Source organism: Dipodomys ordii, unplaced genomic scaffold (assembly GCF_000151885.1).
Source record: "Dipodomys ordii isolate 6190 unplaced genomic scaffold, Dord_2.0 Scaffold56, whole genome shotgun sequence".
Classification (NCBI taxonomy): Eukaryota; Metazoa; Chordata; class Mammalia; order Rodentia; family Heteromyidae; genus Dipodomys; species Dipodomys ordii.
In genome coordinates, this window is record NW_012267272.1 from 4,799,169 (window position 1) to 4,819,806 (window position 20,638).

Below are 20,638 nucleotides of genomic sequence, written 5' to 3' on the forward strand. Positions count from 1 at the left end.
TTTGTTTTATATATAGATTCCTTAACATTTTTTTTCTTATGGTTGGAACAGAGGCCTGAATTAATTCTGTAGGTAAAACAAATCCTCCATTTTAGTAGCCTTTCAAGGTTACAGTGAGATAAATGTTTGCTATGAGCATGAGGGTCAGGAATTGGCCCAGAGCATTTGGTAAAGACAAATGCTTTAAAATAGAGCCCTGTAATGGCTACTGGACAAAGTTATTAAGAGTCAGCAGGACCCCAACAATGATTTGAAACAGCAGGTACCTTATTTCATGCTGAACAAAGCCAAGTCAAGTCACATGACACACATTAAATAATTCCCCAGGCTACATGTCACTCAGCCCCACCTAAGTTAAGGCTGTGAAGCAGACAGGAAAGCAAGTGGGAAATAACCCACTGTCAGAATGGAAGAGCAGAGTGCCTGGCTGAGACTGACTGGTTTTGTTCCTCCCATGCTGCTTCTGGGGACTTCACTGCCCCCAAATCAAACAACACTCTTGTTATGGATTAACTATGTGGGTATGCAAACCTTCAGCCGGATTTTGAGTTGATGGGAACTGTTCTCCTAATCCTTGGGATACAGGCCTAGCAGAGGATAGTATTGTACAAAAACATAGTATTGCTGGGTCTCACGCCAGTAATCCTAGCTCCTTTGGATGCTGTGACCTTAGGATTGTGGTTCAAAGCCAGCATGGGTAGGAAAGTCTGTGAAACTCTGATCTCCAACTAACTACCAATCAGCTGAAAGTGGAGGTTTGGCTCAAGTGCTAGAGCAAAAAAAGCTCAGGGACAGTGCCAAAGCCTATAGGTCAAGCTCTAAGACTGGCACATATGGACAGGTGCACGCGCACGTGCACGCACACACACACATGCACACGCACACCCCTTTGTACTGCTTTGTACTGCTTGAATAGCAGCAGCTTGTTTTAACATACACTTGAAAGTGTCTTCAAGGTTGTGAGACTTTCCTAAGAAAAAATACTATAAAGATTCAGACTCTTCCTTATTGCTGTGAATCAAAAGGATCTGAAGTCTCCTCTCTACAACATTCTCTGAAAGGACTCAAAACTCCAGTTTTCACTGTATTTAATGTTGGTATAATTTGGGGAAGGAAAGGGAAAAAACAAATTGTTTAAATAGGGATATGTGCGGACCCATTGCAACAATGAGATATACAAGATGCTATGTTGAAAAACGAACTTTACAACTTTGGTGGGGGGAACAGAGGGATAGTGTAGTCATGGAGATGGGAGGGCAGGGATGGTAGGGGAAAAACAAAGGAGGAGGCAACAATGCTTAATAAGAAATGCACTCATTACCTTGCTCATGTAATTGTAACCCCTCTTACAGTATTTTCACAATAAAAAACATTAAAAAAATGTAGCCAAGGTAATGGTATTGGTGCCTAAAACCTACTGACAGGAGAGGGATGAGGAGGAATTAATATAATTCTAACTCACTTGCTTTTTCATTCTGAATAGAAAACTGAGGTTGAATGGACAAGAAGGAACAAGGGCCACAGCAGCTCTTTGGCTCCCTAAGGAAGTTTGGTCAGGATCTGACAGACACTCAAGTCCAACTTAGAGAATTGATGTGGGGAAAATCACGCATTCTATATTTGTTCCTTATAAACCAGTGACAATGACCCTATTCCATCCTCAGAGGGACACTGAAAGTTTAATGGGCTATTAGGACCTTTGAGATCCCATCTTACCACAACTGTCTCCAAAACATTCATTTATTCAGTGAGCAAATAGGTACTCCACTTCTGTTATGTACCAGAAACCCCTACCTAGCTGCTTGGATATAATGGTGAACTAAAGAAGATTCTGTCTTCAAAGAGTTGAGATTACAACAAGTAAAGTTTCCAAGACTATTCTATGTGTGTTTTTTAAAATTGTACGTATATTTATATTAAAGATCAAAGGTCGGTGGCTGCTATTTTATAGTTTTAAAGCCTTTTTTTTGTCAGTCGTGGGGCTTGAACTCTGCCTGGGTACTGTCCCTGCACTCTTCAGCTCAAGGCAAGCACTCTACCACTTGAGCCACAACGCCACTTCCGGTTTTCTAGTGGTTTATTGGAGATCAGTCTCATGGACTTTTCTGCCTGGGCTGGCTTTGAAGTGTGTGTGTGAACCTCAGAACTCAGCTTCCTGAGTAGCTAGGATTAAAGGAGTGAGACACTGGCACCAGGCCTTTTTTCTTGATGCTAATTTACTACTGCATTACAGATGTACAATGACGTAAAAGAGAATGAATTTCTAGGGAGGAAAAAAAAACTTACTTACGATGTAGGTAGAGGGGGAAAAATATAATTTCTCCTAAGTTATTCTTTTTAAAAGTATAAGCTACTATTTTGGTTTTAATGGTATTATAATTAGGCTCACATATATAACAAAAATATACACATACATGGACAGAAATTTTGCACGATTTCCAAATATAGCCACAGTATGTTTAATGGCAGATTCTATTTACATTTTCTTCTGTGGCTTTAATTAAAAATATATTGACAATAATAGAATTGTATGATGCAAGTTTAATTGCATCTGTTTTTCATACAATTACACTTACTTTAAAATATGACTGAGTAGTATTCTTTCATCATTCTATCCCATTTTCTTGTAATCTTCCCTTTTCTGTAGGTTATTTGAATTGCTCTCAAATTTTGTTACTACAAATAATGACGTAATGGTATTTCTTTGCTTGCAAAAAAGTGTATGTTTAAATTTTGCCTCAGTGTAGATTGTTAAAAGAAGATTTACTGGATCAGAGAGTAGAACATGTTTGAAGCTCCAGATAGGAACTGGCAAGTTTATTTATTGGAAGGAAGTTCTAATCTAAATTCTTATCAGCAATGTATGTGAAATCCTAGCTCTCAAAAATCCTGGCTCTCAAAAGGCAAGTCATCAAACAGCCTGTGTCATCTATTTTCCATTTATTCACATTGCTTTAAGAATAGGATTGTTACCTAAGTTGCCACAAATAAACATTGAGTCCCATTTTCTATACTGAGAAAATCTGGAAGAAATGTAGTCAGAAGCTGGCCTTGAGAATGACATCAATTTAAAAGTTGATTTTGAAGACTTCGAAGAGGGATGCTTTTGCAAGCACTATAAGAGTTGAGAATTTCTGGAACAAACTCGGTTTCTCTCTCTCTGTCTCTCCCTCTCTTTCTCTGTGTGTGTCTCTCTCTCATTTCCTTAGCTGTGTATACAGAAAACTGACAGGAAAATTAAAATGATAAAATGATTGAAGAAAGCCTGATTTTGAGTCAGCCTCTGTTTGCTGCTGATGTCAAGTGGCTTTGGGTCATTAAAGCAATGCAACTATTAATAAGAGAAGAAACAAGAGATTTGCTCTTTCTGAGAGGTAAAAATTCATTTCTTGAGACAGAAAACATATTCAGCATGGATTCTGAAGATTTGCAGGCCATAGAAGTCCTTGGACAAAGATGTTAGAGTCACCTTACTGAGACCACTACAAGTTCACCTGCGGAAGGCTGGTTCAGTGAATCACAGGAACTCACTGTGCACCAATGTCACACAGTAAGTCTTGCAACCTAAACAGCACCAAGATCACTTAGAACCTGGAATGAGTTAGCCAGGATTGCTAATGCAGAGCTACTCATCATGTTTCCAATTAAACTAGTCAAACTATACATTCAAACTATACATACATATGTAAATATATATGTATCTACATATATGTATATCATATATGTAGATACATATATGGACACAAACTGTGGAACTGTACCTTCAGAAAAATCTGTTTAAAACTCGAGAATAATACTCTTAAAATTATACTACCTGTGTTATTTATAGAAATAGCTCAGTTTCTTATGGGGTAGTACCACTTGCTCCATGTACATACTTCTGAGAGCATTATGGGAAACGTGCAACACACTCACATGCATGTGTGCACAGGATCCCTCCATGCTACCCAGTACAAACTATACTTTCTCTGTCTTCATACCTATCCTTTTCTTCAGTGTTCACCTGCCTTTTGGCTCATTAACTCTGTTTTATGACAATAGCACCCACTTGTAATCAACTTTCCACCCTCTGCATTTGCTTTCTATCAAGTATATGTGAATAGAAGTATAGGCAGCTCTGCCATCTCTACTAACATATCTGAACTAAGCATCTCCAATCTCTACTAAACATGGCTGCACATTTTCAGGAGCCGCCATTGTGTTCCTCTTAACCTTTGGGCGATGGCTCATCTCTTGGCTACATCTTACCATAGGGGAAAATTCAGCTCTGAACATGCTAGTGAATTATATAGATGTGGATATACAGGTTTAATGGAGGGATAAGAAATTATTCTATAAGCCAATAAAGTGAAATTAAGGTCCCTACTCATGTCAGTTATTATCCAAAGCAACTGTAATGGATGTCAGTAATAAACAATGGTAATAAACAATGGTAATATTAAATGATAGCTGAAATATATCATATGTAATGGTACTAGTAACAATGGAACATACACAGTAATACAAAGGCAAGGTAAAGTTCTAGAATCCCATGATTCTTCTCTATAACACTGCAGCCTCTTTTTCCTCCTGCCTCTCCATTTCTCTTCTTTAGAGTAAGCAACTGAGATTCCTGTACATTTCTTCATCTCTTTAGGGTACATTCACTTTCTATAGGAGAGGTAAAGCATGGTGTGTTGAGATCATTGCCTAGTCTGAACATTCACGCAGAATACATTCACATCATCCTTATATATCTGCTACACGTATTCTTATACTAACACACACGTGTGCACACCTGGGTATGCAAGCAGTCATAGATGATAAATTCATGCTTGGATTCTCCTTCCTCAGCACAAGCCTCTGCCCTTTCTCTTTTGTGGCCCACTCTAAAGACCATATGTCGAGTCACGCCCCACCTCCACCCCCCACACCATGCCAGCAGCAGGCTTCCACCCACAAACATGTTGCATTTTCCCGTCACCCAGCTCGACAGGAGAGACACTGGTGAGGCACCTCCAGCAGCAGCAAAGCCTAGACCAGAAAAGTGCTCCCCTCCCTGCCTCCTTTATGTATTTTTGACAGGAACTTTCACAGCAGCTGAATTGATTACTCTTGTGTGTCCAGGCGTAGATCTGTGAAGAATGATTTTCTATTTTCTGCAGAGTGAAAATAACTTTGAAAGCCTTTGCAAGAGAGAGTGCTGTGAAGGATTTAACCTGGAGTAAATATCTCTGGGCTTTGCCCTGCCTAGGTGCCTGGATAGGGTGGAATATCATGGGGGGGGAAAATGTATCTGTTTCTAGCCCTATGGGTTTTTGATGGGCTCATGTATGAAGATTGTTTACTCTTCTAGAAAAAGTCTTTATGTTTTTCTTTCAGCTGCCTCTGGGCCCTGAGCGGCAGCAGCCTGTTCTGCGTTCCCTGGAGGATCCCAGAGGCAGTACTGAGTGGTGTCTCGGGGATACAGCCAGGGCCCTCACCCCCAGCGCTGGTTCTAGGACAGCAAGACCTGAGATCTAGGTGCATCTCAGGATCAGAGAGGAGGCATGTTGTGCTTGTACCTCTCTTTCTCACTTCAACCAACGCAGCCCCTTTTAAAAGACTCCAGTTGGAAAAGTATAGGACTAAATGTTACCTGGCTTTAATAACAAAATTAGTATGCAAAGACAAACATTGGCCAGGAGTTGCCTGTTAAGACTGAATCATAAATGACTCCAAACATGCATCTAGGAATAGTTATGTTCTTATCTGTGAAATGGAAAAACAAACCATGATTACTTTTGAAAGAGACTCTTCTGACAGCACTCAGTATGGGAAACACTAAGAGAAGCAGAAAAAAATCTTTTGGAAATTGACCAGCCTGACTGGAAGTTTGTATCTAGTCATTCACTAGCTGGTGGCCTTGGAGAAATTGTAACCTCAAAAAAAAAAAAGAAGAAATTGTAACCTCAGTACCTCAGTGCCTAGACTGCAAAGTGTGAATCAAAGTCCTTTTGTCACAGTGAGGATTTTGGATGCTAAGAGCTGAGCATCATGTCTGTCATATCGTAAATATACAATAAATACAAAATACTTTAAGGATGCTTAATAAATGGCAATAGGTCCATCAGACACCAGAAGAAACCCTCAGTTCTCAAGTTAGGAGAGAGAAAAGCAAAAGATTCAGAGGAGTAAGAAGACAGGTTCTTCAGGCCAGTTGGTAATTAGTGTGTACATTGCTCTATTTTTCTACCTTCCTTAATACTAATTATTATATAGCTGTTGTCTGTGTGCACAGCTAATGAGCCTTCGAGTGTAGAATTTACCCAGGGAAATGAAAGTAGACAGACAATGTAAAGCAAACCCTCCAGTATTGATTGTTCCCAGTTCTCAAATCTGCTCTAGAAATTAGGACCATTTTTTTTTTGTTTGGGGGGCGGGGATTTTGGTCAGTCATGGAGCTTGAACTCTGGGCTTGGGTGCTGTCCCTGCACTCTTCAGCTCAAGGTGAGTGCTCTACCACTTGAACCACAGGGCACTTCCAGCTTTCTAGTGGTTTATTGGAGGTAAGTCTCAAGGACTTTCCTGCCTGGGTTTGAACCACAATCCTCAGATCTCAGCCTCCTGAGTAGCTAGGATTACAGGTGTGAGCCACCGGTGCCTGGCTGGACCAGTAGTTCTTTACATAAGATGGACATGACACACCAATGGCACCTTCCAGTGGTTCTGGGTTTTTCACAGTGAATTTCTTTTAACTGCTAAAATGAACATGATGCATGAATAACATACTCTGGTGTGTTAGACCAAGACAATGTAGCTACATACATCATTCATTCATCCAGGTTAGTACATTTGGTTGAGTTCCTCTCATGGATAAAGCCTCTGGGATGCAGTTTCCAAGCTTAGGGAGAGAAATGGACTCTCAGCTCAGCCTTATGGCTGTGTCATTAGAGTCAACCCCTCTTGATTCAAATCATCTGTGACTGGATATCTGGAGAAAGCTTACCACTGATTTCTGCTTTCTAGTTCTTCAGAGGAAATAAAAAACTTGGTTTTGGCTTCAGGGCCTTTGAACTTTGCCTAGCTTCACCCACCACACAGACACAGCGAACTTCTTCTCTGTCTTTACCACCATGTTTTAAAGCAACCTTCTCAAAGAGCTATTTGGTGATTACTCCCCTAACACATCAGGTGGCTCTAGCTCTTGGTTTAGTTTATACTGTCATTTATTATACCATGCATTCATCATTTTAATTGCTATTAATTGCCCTTATCATCACAGTTGACCCTCAATCACCAGAACTGTGAGCTAACAGGGAAGGACATTATTTTGTCTATTACTGGTAGTACTTAACATATGTGTGCTTCAATGTTGACGTCTAATGGATTTTATCAATACACGAGCAAATTAGGAACAATGCCAAATGTCTCTTTGTTGCACTGCTAGAGCATTTATCACTGGGCCTGCTACATCCACACACATGCCCCTGCTTCGCCCTGCTTCTGACTAAGTTTGCCAAGATCATTAGTTTATCTTTCATGCTAACTCTGCCACGCAGCCCCAAGTAAATGTGCTGACTGAACAATGCAGGCTTTACAGAGGAAGAAAGCATACATAATAGAAGTAGGAGTGAGACCTATAAGTAAAAAGAGATGCCTAAGAGATGATGGCCCAGGTAGTCAGCTCATGGAGTCTGGGAGTTAGCTGAAGCTGGGTGTGTGGAGCAAAGATCAGGCTGGGGTCCAATGAGGACAGCTCATAAGCACGCTCTCCTACAAAGCTTTCAGAGAGGTCTGAAATTCATTATCTTGATACCTGTATGAAGAAATGTGATACCTCCAATGAATAGATGCAGGGGAGGGAGTAATGGATAAGGTAGGAGATTTAGAAACAAATTGCTTTGCATTGAAGTCCTGGGCCCTCTGTTTATTTAGCTGTAAAAATTCAAACCCCAAGTCTAACTTTTCTAAAGCCCCGCTTTCCTCATCTGTAAAACTGGGGATAGTGGTAAATATTTTACAGTCTTGAGAAATTCAGTGATAGATGCCATGTGTGAGAAATGTACTAAACCATAAAACAATCTCAATAATTAACTGTAGCTACTGCTGTTACAACCCTCATCATTCTTTTATTGTCTAAAGAGAGGCTTAAGAAATTCATTTGGAAAAAAAAAAAGAACTCAAATAGTCATGAAAGTGCTACACATTTATCAAACACTTCATCCTAGCAACGATGCTGTGAGGTATCCATTGTCAACTCAAATCAACAGAAGACAACCCAGCTCATTCTGAGCAAAAGGAACGGGATTAGAGCTACACCATGTCACCAAGCTCATCCTCAGGGGTATTTAGAGTGCCAGAAATGTCAGAGAACTTCTTTTATTTGTAAAAGAACTAACTGAAGGATTGTGGTAGTGGAGAAACAATTGAAAATTCTGGGACTAACCCTTTGTCATTTGACAGTCAGTCACCAAAACCTATGTCCTGTACACAGAGGAAGGCATAAGTATCAAATCTAGGAGAAGGCTACGCAACTGCCCAAAAGAGAATGACAAAACTTTCAAAAATAGCTGGGAAAAATAGAAGGAGTCGAGGCTTTCCTGGGAGGTTTATAGTCGTAGAATGTGAATGATTACAGACAGGGAAGGGAGAGCCTGTTTTTCTCTTAAGCATAGGAATGCGTCCCATAGGCCTGCACCCATGAGAGGAACTCAACCAAATGTACTAACCTGGATTAATGAATGATTGGTGTATGTGGCTACATTGTCTTGGTGTGGCACCTTAGGGCACACTGTTCATGCACCGTGTTCATTTTAATGGTCAAAGAGATTACTCTTTGAACTACCTGCAACCCAGACATCCATTCACATGCTCTTACCTCTCCCTCTCCCAGAATGCCCTTCAGCTCAAAGGCCAACGAATGCTGTGATGCTTATCAGAACCAAAGTATTTACAAAGCAGAAACCAATGGCTGCCTTGTGACCAATAAGTCAAAATTCTAGAATGCTCCAAGATGAGAATTGGAGTGTCACATCTGTAGCTCACAGGGGGAGTTCACTGAAGCCTCTCATACAAATCCCAACCTCAGATCTAGCCTGGCTATGTAATATGCCCACCAGTGGGCGTCCAATAGCTGCTTGTGGACCACTGGGTTGGCTATAGGCCCAGGGCTCCCCCCAGAAGACCTGTTTAACCTTTCTGTCTTCTAATTCCATCGTGTGCTGATTCTCAGCCCCTTGAGACACAGACACAACCACAGCCCAGTTACTCACCTCCATAGGCATTCTCTGCTCTGATGTTCTCTACAGAAATGTCAGCATAGACTAACCTTTATTTCTAACTTTCCCTCCTTTTCACCAATCAATTAGCCAACCCCACGGGGCATATCATTCTGGTGGCTCCCAAAGATGAGAGAACTAATTCTGTGTTAGAAGAAAAGTCTGGATAACCAGACAGACATGTCCCAGACTCTCTTGCAGCAGGACTTTCTGGGTGACCTACTTCCTAGCAGACAGACAAATTCTAGTGAAACAAGTGAACAATACATAGCGGGGGCCGGATTTAGAGAGAATGGCTATACAGAGGAGAAAGGAGGTAGCCGCTTCTGATCTGCAGGAACAATGTAGTGTTTCCAGGGTTTGATTCTTTGCATTGGGTGTGCTGAGTGGTGGGTCATTTCAGCAGAAGGATTTCTGCTACATCAGTCACATTTGCTGTGATTAGAAACTTCTTTTGGCTCTATTGTCTTTGGCTAAATTATTTCTGGCCTGGCAATATCCAAGCCAGATCCTCTGACACTCTTGGAGAGCCCTTGAACTATATAATAACCTCAAATTAACCTCCTTTTGCTTAACTACCTAAAAACCCAGACAGACATGAGGTTTTCTTAATTAAGTAAATTAAACTTAAGTAATTAAAATTCATCATCTTATTCAAAAAAGAAGGAAGAAAGAGAAAGGAGAGAGTAAAAGAAAGAAAGGAGGGAATGAAAGAGGAAAGAAAGAAAACAAAGAAAGGAAGGAAGAGAGAAAGTAAGCAAGCAAGCAAACCGGAGTCTTCTACACAACTATTTGCTAATACACTCTTGCTAAGCACTTGCAAATTCTGGTTGTCAGCTATTGGTCAAGCAATAATCTGCTTCAGAGCAATGAAGACAAGATGCCTGGGACAGCTACACGCGAACCAACTACTGTCCAACTACTCTGTCTTCTCCTGGGTATATAATATGGGTATGAACGGCAAAAAGCTCTCCTTGGATTCAGTGGCTTTCCCACAGGAGAAAATCCTTAGGTGGGTGATATCCAGTGTCAATGAAACTGAACGGATGGAAACTGTACCACACTGACTAAGCAGCAGGAAAGACATTTCTACTGGAAAAGGCCATGCCACCAACTGGACCAGGATGAATGTTAAGGTAAATTTTCAATCTATGTGGGATATTTAATAATTCCCGTGTCTTGCTGGAAAGTCTAGATAGTAACCTTTTTCTGTTTCCTGTCTTTTAATGTTACCAGTAGCAGTCAAGTCACAATTCTAAAATTAAAGGGTATGTTACACACACACACACACACACACACACACACACACACACACACACACACACACACACACACACACACACACACATACACACACACACACTGCAAGTCATTTTCAAACTAGCCTAGTATTATTTCCCAAAATATAAATAAAGAAATAAAAAAAAGAGGTTTTACTTTTACTATAAAAAAATAAAAGTCCCTTTGAGATATCATTTCAAGAAGGCCCAACATTTTTATCAAACAAAAATAAAACCTGGAACAGACTCACAGCTGGACAACCGGGTGGACATGCTATGCTGCCTCATTGATATTCTCTGTCCACATTTGTCACATGAAGGTTAGATCAGAGAATAGGCAATGCCTCCAGAAGCTGTACCATTTAATACTTTTACACAGGAAAAAAAAATACCTGACAAGTTTCACAAGTTTATAATAGAGCAGCTGCACAAAGCAGTTGAAAAGCCAGTAGGTCCTTGTCGTTTGTCTGACTGCAAATTAGAACCCTGGTCCTAGTATCTACAAAGCTGTGCAACTTCTTGTAAGACATTGCACCACTCTGAGCCTGTGTCTTCCTAGGAAAAAAATCAGGAGAGATGAAACTTACCACCTAGAATAACTATACAAATTAAGTTAAGTGGCAAGCAACTCCTGTCCCAGTGTCCAGTTAGAGCTATTGTTTTCCTATTTCTCTCTATTATCTTCCTCTATGGAATTAAAATAAGAGAGCACAGATGATTTATTCTTTCCTGAATGACATAAAAATAATCTATAATTATTTACCATAGCTAAGATATGGAACCAACCCAGATGCCCCTCAGTAGATGAATGGATCAAGAAAATGTGGTACACACACACACACTAGAATTCTATGCCTCCATCAGAAAGAATGGCATTGCCCCATTTGTTAGGAAATGGAAAGACTTGGAAAAAATTATATTAAGTGAAGTAAGCCAGGCCCAAAGAAACATAGGTCCCATGGTTTCCCTGATTTGCAATAACTAGTATAAATTTAGGGTAAGCAGAAAAGGTCAAAATGACCATATAAGATGATGTTAAATAAAATGAACCCCAAGATGGGGATACAACTGGTTTTTTCTTTCTTGCTATTGTTTTTAACATATTTAAAATGTACTATGCGATTTTTTTGTTTCTTTGTTATGTTCTTCCCCCATAGTATAACACCTGTTTTCACTGTATTTGATGTCAGTATCCTGCATATTGTATATACGTTTTTCTAATTTGAGGAGAGGAAGGGAAATAACAAAATACTGAAATAAGGATACAGGTTGACCCATTGTAACAATGAGATGTACAAGACACTATGTTGAAAACGAACTTTACCACTTGTGGGGAGGACAGAGGAGTTAGGGAGGTGGGAGGGAAGGGATGATAGGGGAAAAACAAAGGAGGAGGTAACAATGCTCGATAGGAAATGGACTCATTACCTTACTCATGTAACTGTAACCTCTCTGTACAGTATTTTTGCAATAAAAACATACTAAAATTTTTTTTAAAAATCTATAATTCTACTACCTTTCTGTGTGCCAGTATTGGGGGTTGAATTCAGGGTGTCTCATTCACTCAAGGATGACATTCTAACACTTTAGCCTCACCTCTACTTCCAACTCTTTTTCTGATTAACAGGCGGTAAGAGTCTCATGGACTTTTCTGCCTTGTCTGGCACCTCTTGATCTTCAGCAATCAGCCTTCTGAGTAGATAGGATTATAGGTATGAGTGACCAGCACCCAGCTATAACTTTGCCATTTTGAGAAAACTTTACATAAATGGCCACAGGAATTGCCACTGGGCTTAGGTGGATTTTATGTGCAAAGCCTTCTAGCATCTATGTATCACACAAATATGTACTCAGAGCCTACTTGTTCCTAAAAGTAGACTGAACTCCTGCCTCATTCCATCTCCTAAGACTGCTTTCCAATTGAAGGCTGCTAAATCTATTATCTTGTGAGACATTCTTTTGGGTCATATCCAGGAACCCTCTCTATTCCCACAGTGGATATTGGGGGCAAGGATATCACTGGCTTGTCTTAGAGTGGAAATCCACTCTATAGTTACACCTGAGTGTGTTATCAATGGAGGTAGTCAATGAGACCCAGCCCTACTCTTAGCCTTAAAATCTAGCAAGCTTCTGCATCACAGTGGTGCCTTAAGGCTATTCTAATATAACTCAACTTGGTTCTATAAGCCAAAGGAAAATTGGGCAGGTTTTAAACTCTAGCCACAAAGATGCTCAAGAAACAAAAGAAGAGGAGAGTGGTAAAGTAAGCCTTGGGAAAGGAATTGGGGAAAAATTGGTATCCTCTGGATAAGAAAGGATTGTGTTTAAATGTTTGAAAGTATAAGTATGTAGCAAATGGTATGAGTATGTCTTGAAGTTGGAGCTTACTAGTACAGCTGGTATAAAATTAAGTTAGTTCTGTTATACATAGAGTCAGGATTGGTGCACTAATGTAGAACATTCTTTATGTCTTATCTGTATGCCTACTACAATCTAGGTGCTGGTTCAGTTAGAGCCGCCAGGTAGACTCATTGGCAGAGGTAGCTCTCTGAAATCGCCGGGGACTGGACTGCTTCTCATGAAGCAAGGTACCCTTTGTATTAGGGAAAGTTTGGCCTCGGTTACAAGAGTCTGAGGGACTGAGTCATGTTATCAGGCTCTCTTCTCATGGTCCCCATGGGCGACAACCCTAATAACTGCCCTGGCTGGTGTAGTTCTCCTCTTGCTTCTGACATTAACTGTCGGTCTCCATGGATGATGACTCTGATTTCAGCTATTGCTGCCCACCTTGATTCTTATCTTCCTGATGCTATTAATTGGCCCTTGTGTAATTAATGCATTAATGTCATTCATACAAAAGAGGATTGGAGCCATAAAATTAAAGGTAATGAGAACTCAAAATGATTCCATCCCAATGGAAGAACTGAGTCAATGATTCGACTCAGGAACAAGTCAAAGCGGGGAGTGAAGTAGGCCCTGAGAGGAGACTGGAGCTGGTACAACTTCTTTCCAGGCTTTGCCTTTGTTTTAGGGATTTTAGGGGAAAAAAACCTCTAAACAAGGTTAACTTGACCTTAGCTCCAACCAGCCCAGTTTTTGGAATGGAAAGAATGCCTCTAGGTCCCCCTCCCCTTAACAACTTAACCCACCTTCATTGTTCTCTTAAGGACTGACCCATTAAACAGATAGCCAGTAATCTGGCTCATACTGGCAACATCACTGGCTTACCATAAACTCCGCCTTTTTCACGTGCTTATGTTAAACTCCACTAAACTCCTCCTTTGTGTATGCTTACCATAAGCTCTGCCTTACCATTGAATTCGTGAGTCATTTAAACCAAAAGTGATAGGCTGGTTTAAACAGCTATTATGTGACAAAGAGTAACCTCATTGGCCACCTGCATGTGGTCTAGTATGACTGTACAATCTCTTGGGTGTGTGACAATCTCATTGGTCACCTGCATGACCAAGCTTGACCTTGTGAATTTTGCCTTTAAAAACCTAAGTAAGTAGGCCACTTGGGGTACAGTATCAGCTCCAGAGCCTGTGCTGTGGCCCTGGCTGGTCAGTGTAGGAACCTTCTCAATAAAGTTGCTCCTTTATTAACAACTTTGTTGCAGTGGGCTCTGTCACTCCGGATGACTAGTTGGGCTTGCCTGCCTGAGTAGGGACTTCCTACTACAAGCAGGGGTTTTCCTATTACAAATATGTCATAATGAAAGCTGCAAAGCTCTGAGAAAGGGGTAAGGAGAGAGGAAGAGATAGAAATAAAAAGAGGGCCCAAACTTTTTCAAAGTACATGGTATGCATGCCATGTATGTTCATTCAAATAAAAACTTAAAAATACAAAAAAAAAAAAGAACCTACTTGTTCCAACATAAGGCAGTATGATAAGCCAGATCTCTGTTCCCCCAAATCTTACTCTGTTGGTTGTCTCCAGAGCTGTCATAGAAGTAATCTTGTAGAAAATGGCTTCTGTTGGACACAGGAAAAGCTTTCCCTTTTCTACTTCAAAAGGAAAAAGGAGGTTGCCTATTCCCAGATATGACTTTGGTAAGCTATCTGCTGGTAACAAATATAATTTGAGATCAGAGACAGCCAAGATTGATTCTGTCATTCACTGGTGATCCACCCCTGGGAAAGTAAATTAACCAGTGTTTTCTCAGTCTCTTTTCTAATCATATTTACCTGTAGGGACATAGAGAACTTTATATGATGATAAAGTGAAGTACACAGAAATAGAAACAGAATCACGGCAATGACAATAATAAAATTTGCAGGTTAGAGACTCACAAAAAGAAAACTATAATATCCACCTTGGGTCATCTGAGAAAAATGATACAGAAATATAGATAACTCACATATGCCACTTGCTATATTTTACTTCAACTATGAAAAACATACATCACAAAATGTGTTGAAAAAAATCTCTGCTTGGGAAGTGGAAATAGGAGAATTATGGTTCAAGGTTAGCCTGATGAAAAAAGTTAGCAAGATCTTGTCTTGGAAACAGACTAGGTATGGTGGCACATGCCTGTAATCCCAGCTACTCAGAAAGTGGGTGTAGAAAGATCACAGTACAAAGTCAGCCCAAAAGAGCAGGATAATAACAACTGAAAGACAGGCAAAAAGCCAAAGAGCAAAGGAGTCATTCAAGAGGTAGAGTACTTGTCCAGCAAGTATGAGGCCCTGAGTTCAAGCCTTAGTACTGTCAAATGATTTTATTTTTAATTTTAAAATCTATTGGATACAGCTCCCTGGCTCAACTCCTCCAATAATCTTATTGATTGTGCAGTCTGTAGAGCCAAAAAAGACATTTACAAACTTTACTGTTAAGGAGCGGAAGATTGGTTAGTTTAAACAAAGGCAGATTATACATAAAGGGAAGATTATGTTTTAATGGTCTATAAAATTCATAACGTGACAAATCCCTTTTCAATAAATTAAATAACCTTCATTATTTAATAAATACGAATATTACAGAATGTCTACCCACTTGAATGTCTACCCACTTGAATATTACAGAATGTCTACCTACTTTAACCACCATTTTTCAAGTGAAAACCCTGAAACAAATTTTAAACTTCATTAAGGAGTATTAGATGGGAAAAAAAGTGAAAAGCCCACAAAGCCAAGACTTCTAAACATTTGGACATTTTCCAAATTCATCTCCCAGCCTTGTTGCTTTCGTACTTTTTCCTTCTCTTTTAATTAAGTTGAACATCTTCTCTTCCCTGTCCAAAAGGCAGTGAGAATTTCGGGTGTTTACAGTGAACTTCACACCAGAACAGCAGCCCTTAATTGGGGCTGTAAGCTTCACTTAACTTTTCAGATTGCCTGAGGATGATCTGGTAGCCTGTTCTCTGCCTGAGCACTGAAATTTGGAGTTCCCTCTGAAAAGTCTAAGGTGCAACTCAGGTTGAAAAACCTCTGTGCCAGAAATGGAGACATCCTCAGCTTCCTTTCCTTGCCATTCTAAGTCAATGCTGAATATTTTGGTTCAGCAGCTGCTTTACAATCAATTTGAAATGCATGTCTTTGAGTTTTTCTTCTATTTGGGGAGTAGATAGGACTATCAAATTTAGTCTCACCTGTAATAGTCACTGGATAAATGACACTGAATAAGTTGGCATGCCTTGAAAATATACACTATGGCAATCGGCGAGCCCCATAATCTGGAATGGGGAGCCTGAATCCTAGATTCATCCTCTGTAGGTTCAGTCGGTCCCTTGACATCTAGATATCTGAAATTTGGAAGGAAGTATTTTCATGGGAAGCTCTCTAAGAGAAGATAAATAACCTGGCATGCAAAAAGAATCCTCTCTCTCTCTCTTTTATTGTGCTTGTACAGAAGCTTGAAGTAAGGCCTTGTGTTCTTGCTTAGCTTTTGGGCTCATGCCTAGTGCTCTATCACTTGAGCCATGCCTCCAGCCCAGCTTTTCTATGGGCTAATTGGAGATGGTGTCTAACAGACCATTCTGCTCTGGTTGTGTTTGAACTGGGATCCTTAGATCTTAACTCTCCTGAGTAGCTAGGATTATTGGCAGGAACCACTGGTGCCCAGCTTGAAAAGAATCCTTTCTGATAGTAACAAGCCAACCAGCCAACCCACCTCAGCCTTCAGGAGATTTTTTTTCCCCCTATTTTCATTTACTGCCAGTGTTTATTACATCCTCATTGTTCTGAATTTCTCCTTATAATTATTGTGGCAAGAAGGCCAAGAGGGTATTGTAATTCAGAATCCATTTAGGCTTACTACATTTGTTTTCTAGGGTTGACATGAAGTACAGCAGAGTGGGTGTGATTCTGGAGGCTGAAAGTCTGAGAAGAAAGCATCAAACTGATCTGATTTCTTCTGAGGTTTCTCTCCAGGGCTCCCAGAAAGCCGTCTTCACCCTGTGTCCTCACACCACCCTTCCTCCTCCTGTGTCTGTGCCGCGATCGCTCCTAAACACACAAGCCACACTGGATTGGATCTCACTCACATGGCCTTATGTGTACTGCTATTCCTTAAATGCTGTATCTCAATATACTCACATTCTGAGGTACTGGGGGATAGAATTTCAAAATGGGATTTGGTCCCATGATTTCATAACATAACAGAACACCTCCTTGACTTGATTTCTGATCTACCTTCTCTGGCTGACTTCCTAAGAGGGAGTGAGTATACTACATCACTGTGGGTGGGAAAATGTATTGGGGATTGAATTTAGAGCTTGTACTTGGCAGGCTGACATTTGCTCTACCTGTTGAGCCACACCTCCAGTCCTGGTTCTCACTGGCTAGTTTAATTAATTGTTTCCAACTAGGGACACATTTGAGCTGCCGTGAGCCTACTTCGAACTTCCCATTATGGCTGGGATCACAGCCATGTGCCACAGTATTTAATTCTGGTGGAGATGGAGTCTTGTGAATTTTTCCCCAGGTTGGCTTAGAAGCTGGGTCCTCCCAATCTCAGCTTCCTAGGAAGTTTGGGATGACAGATGCATCCACTGTACCCAGTTATAAATTGAGGGGTCTCTCAAACTTTTCCGCCCAGGATGGCCTTGAACCACAATTCTCCTACTATTAGTATCCCAAGTCACCAGGATTACAGGCATGAGCCATGGTATACATTTTAAATACACTGTATACATTTTAAATTTTGTTACAAATAGAATTTGAATTTAGACCACCTTAGAAAGTCTAAAGGCTCTGAGGTTATCTAAGAAAACCGCAATCTCTTAGGTTATGTGGAAAAGAAAGAGAGCCTGTAAAAATAACTTTCCTGATTTTCTGATAGCTGAGATAATCTTGGAGTGGTTTGATTTAAAGTTTTCTGCCTCATGAATTTTCTTTTGACAGGTTAAATATATATATATTTTTAATCCTTAAATAGTTGTACAGAGGTGTTTCAATTCAACATGTTAAACTGTGAGTACAATGCACCTCAATCAATGGTGCATGAATTTGTTTATTTCAGTAGGATCTTCATCTAGATTAGAATTTGGGGTACAGGTTCTCCTTCTTACTTGGTATGTTTTACTACGTGGTTTCTTGGTAGCAATGGATTACATAAATTTCCCCCAGCTACGCAGAGGGAAATTCACACTCTCCCACTGAAAAGCACACTTGTGATGGTTCATATATGGTAAGTTCCCAATGGTGGTCTGAGAGCAATCCAGCTAATATTTTCTTCTAGAAAAATCTGACTTTCCATATAAAAAGACCTTGCCTGAGTCTTCCAATTGATTAATAGGAGGGTCGATGTCCAGGACCTACCTTGAGGTTTGGGCTTGGTCAGTTTGCCACAGGGCTTGGAGATGGTAACCGTCTTCTGGCAGTCGGCGTTGTGGAGGGCTCGCTTCAGGTTTCCAGTCCTGGTCTTCAGGGCCGTGTTCAGATCACATTCTCCCCAGGCCTGGAACTGGTATTTGCACTCAGCTAAAGGTAGGGTAGAGTCAAACAGAAAAGTCTGGAGTCATCCTCCTGGGATGCCATGATAAAGAAAAGCATACATCTGCTTACAACTTACCGGATTCAATAACTGCAGATTTCCAGGCACTTAGAAGAAACAATACACAGATTTTTCCCCCATTTCCCTCTGCTTTCTCCAGTTGGGCTAGCTTGCCTAAGAATAGTCCAGTCAGACAACCATGACCATGTGACATGCTCTCACACCAGGAATGTCATCAGTTTTACATGCACTGGCTGGTGTGATAATACGCATATTTTGTTCTGTGTAGTTTTGTCACATGGCCATTGTCACTGATGTACAAAACCCTCTCTAACACCAGAGGCCCCATCGATAGCCTTTTATAGTCATACCCTTCCTATGGCTGGGGTCCCTAGAAACCACACATCTTTTCCTCAATTTGAGAATTCCTCCATCTTAAAGTGGTATATAAATGGGATCAAACAGTAAACCTTAGGAATTAGCTTTTAATTATTATTATTTTTTAACTTAGCACAGTTTACTGGCTATCCATCTAAGTTGTGTATTTCAGTAAACTGATTCTTCTCATGGCTGAGTAGTATCCCATCGTATGGAATTTAGCACAGTTTATTTAAGCATTCACCAGATAAAGGACATCTGGGTTGTTTCCAGAGGTTGCTTGAATTAAATAAAAATGGCTCTGTATATTTATGTACGTGATGTTTAGAAAACAAATTCTCCTTTCTCTGGAATAAATTCACAATCATTCCTGGGTTGCATGTTAAAGTATATGGATGTTAAAGTATACCATCTTTTTGGTGAAATATCTACCACTGTATTTTGTATGCTCTCTTACTTGTTAATATGAGGATTTTTTAACTAGTAAGTTTTGAGAATTCTTTAATGTTCTTGACACATAGCAAACATTTCTTATAAACCTTTCATAGTTAAATCTTGAAAGTGCTCAGATGGATACAATTTAAGACCTAATGTATATAAGCTCTATTGTATTTTTATGAGGCTCTAGCTGGAGAGACAGATACATGTGCTCAGTCCTTTACTTCTCTACTTGCCTACAAGCCCCTGTGTATTCCCACAACACACAGCAAGGACATATGGTATGTGGTAACCCTCTGTGACCAGGAAAGGCAACCCATAAACCCTGGAATGTGATAGAGAAAAGTGACTTGGGAGTTGGCTATTGGGTTAAAGTTGACATGGTCGACAGGCTTGCCTCAAGTAGATAGGGCAAACGAGCAGGAGGCTGACTATTGTAAATGGGAGAAACATCCATAAAAACCATCTGGGAATCAGCTCTGTTGGACTCAGTAAGTAAATTTAGAAACTGTGTAGAAAGTGCAAAGGAATCAAAAGAGAGCCTGAGAATAATGCAGACATGGAAAAGAAATGAAAAAAGAGGACAAGGAAAATAAATGTAGAAACACAAGAAGAAAAGAGAAGGAAAACAAAAGGAATCAGTGGAAGGGTTCAAGGACACATTATATATCGCTAGACTGCTGTGCTTTCTTAAGCAAAGATGGCTTTGCTGGGCCCTGGTGGCTCATACCTGTCATCCTAGTTACTCAGGAGGCTGAGATCTAAGGATAGTCATTCAAAGCTAGCTAGGGAAAGTGTGAGACTTTTATCTCCACACACACATACAAAAAACCAGAAGTAGAGCACTAGCTTTGAGCCAAAAAGCTCAGCAACAGTGTCCTGGCCCACAGTTCAAGACCCAAGACCAAGAAAAAACAAACAAAAAAAAGGATGATTTCCCCTCACCCTCAGGAAACACTGGATGGCAAATGTCTGGAGACATTTTTATTTTTCACTACTGGTAGGAGTACAATATATTATTGGAAACTAGTGAGTACAAGTAAGGATGTTGCTCTACCCTATACTGTACAATGTGAAAGAATTGCTTGATCCAAATGTCACTATTAAGATGAAAAACCTGGCTTGAGGCCAGATGTCTGGTCACCTCAGGTCTGTTCAAATTCATTCATTAAAATAAACAATGCCATGGGACTGGGAATGTGGCTCAGTGGTAGAGTGCTTGCCTTGCATGCATGAGGCCCTGGGTTCGATTCCTCAGCACCACATAAGCAAAGAGAAAAAAGCCGGAAGTGGCGCTGTGGCTCAAGTGGTAGAGTGCTAGCCTTGAGCTGAAGAGCTGAGGGACAGCGCCCAGGCCCAGAGTTCAGG

General features: G+C 40.4%; 1 protein-coding gene across 1 annotated transcript in view; it reads right to left on the reverse strand.

Annotated features, from left to right (window-relative positions):
• The window catches only part of Ptn (pleiotrophin), a 30,838-nt gene that overhangs the window by 8,406 nt on the left and 1,794 nt on the right, over positions 1–20,638 (reverse strand). The window contains exons 2-4 of the mRNA XM_013021550.1: positions 19,688–19,812; positions 18,533–18,628; positions 18,280–18,441 (exon numbers count right to left, since the gene is read on the reverse strand). Of these exons, the coding sequence (XP_012877004.1) occupies positions 18,280–18,441; positions 18,533–18,628; positions 19,688–19,812 (383 nt within the window). The remainder of the gene's footprint in view (positions 1–18,279; positions 18,442–18,532; positions 18,629–19,687; positions 19,813–20,638) is intronic.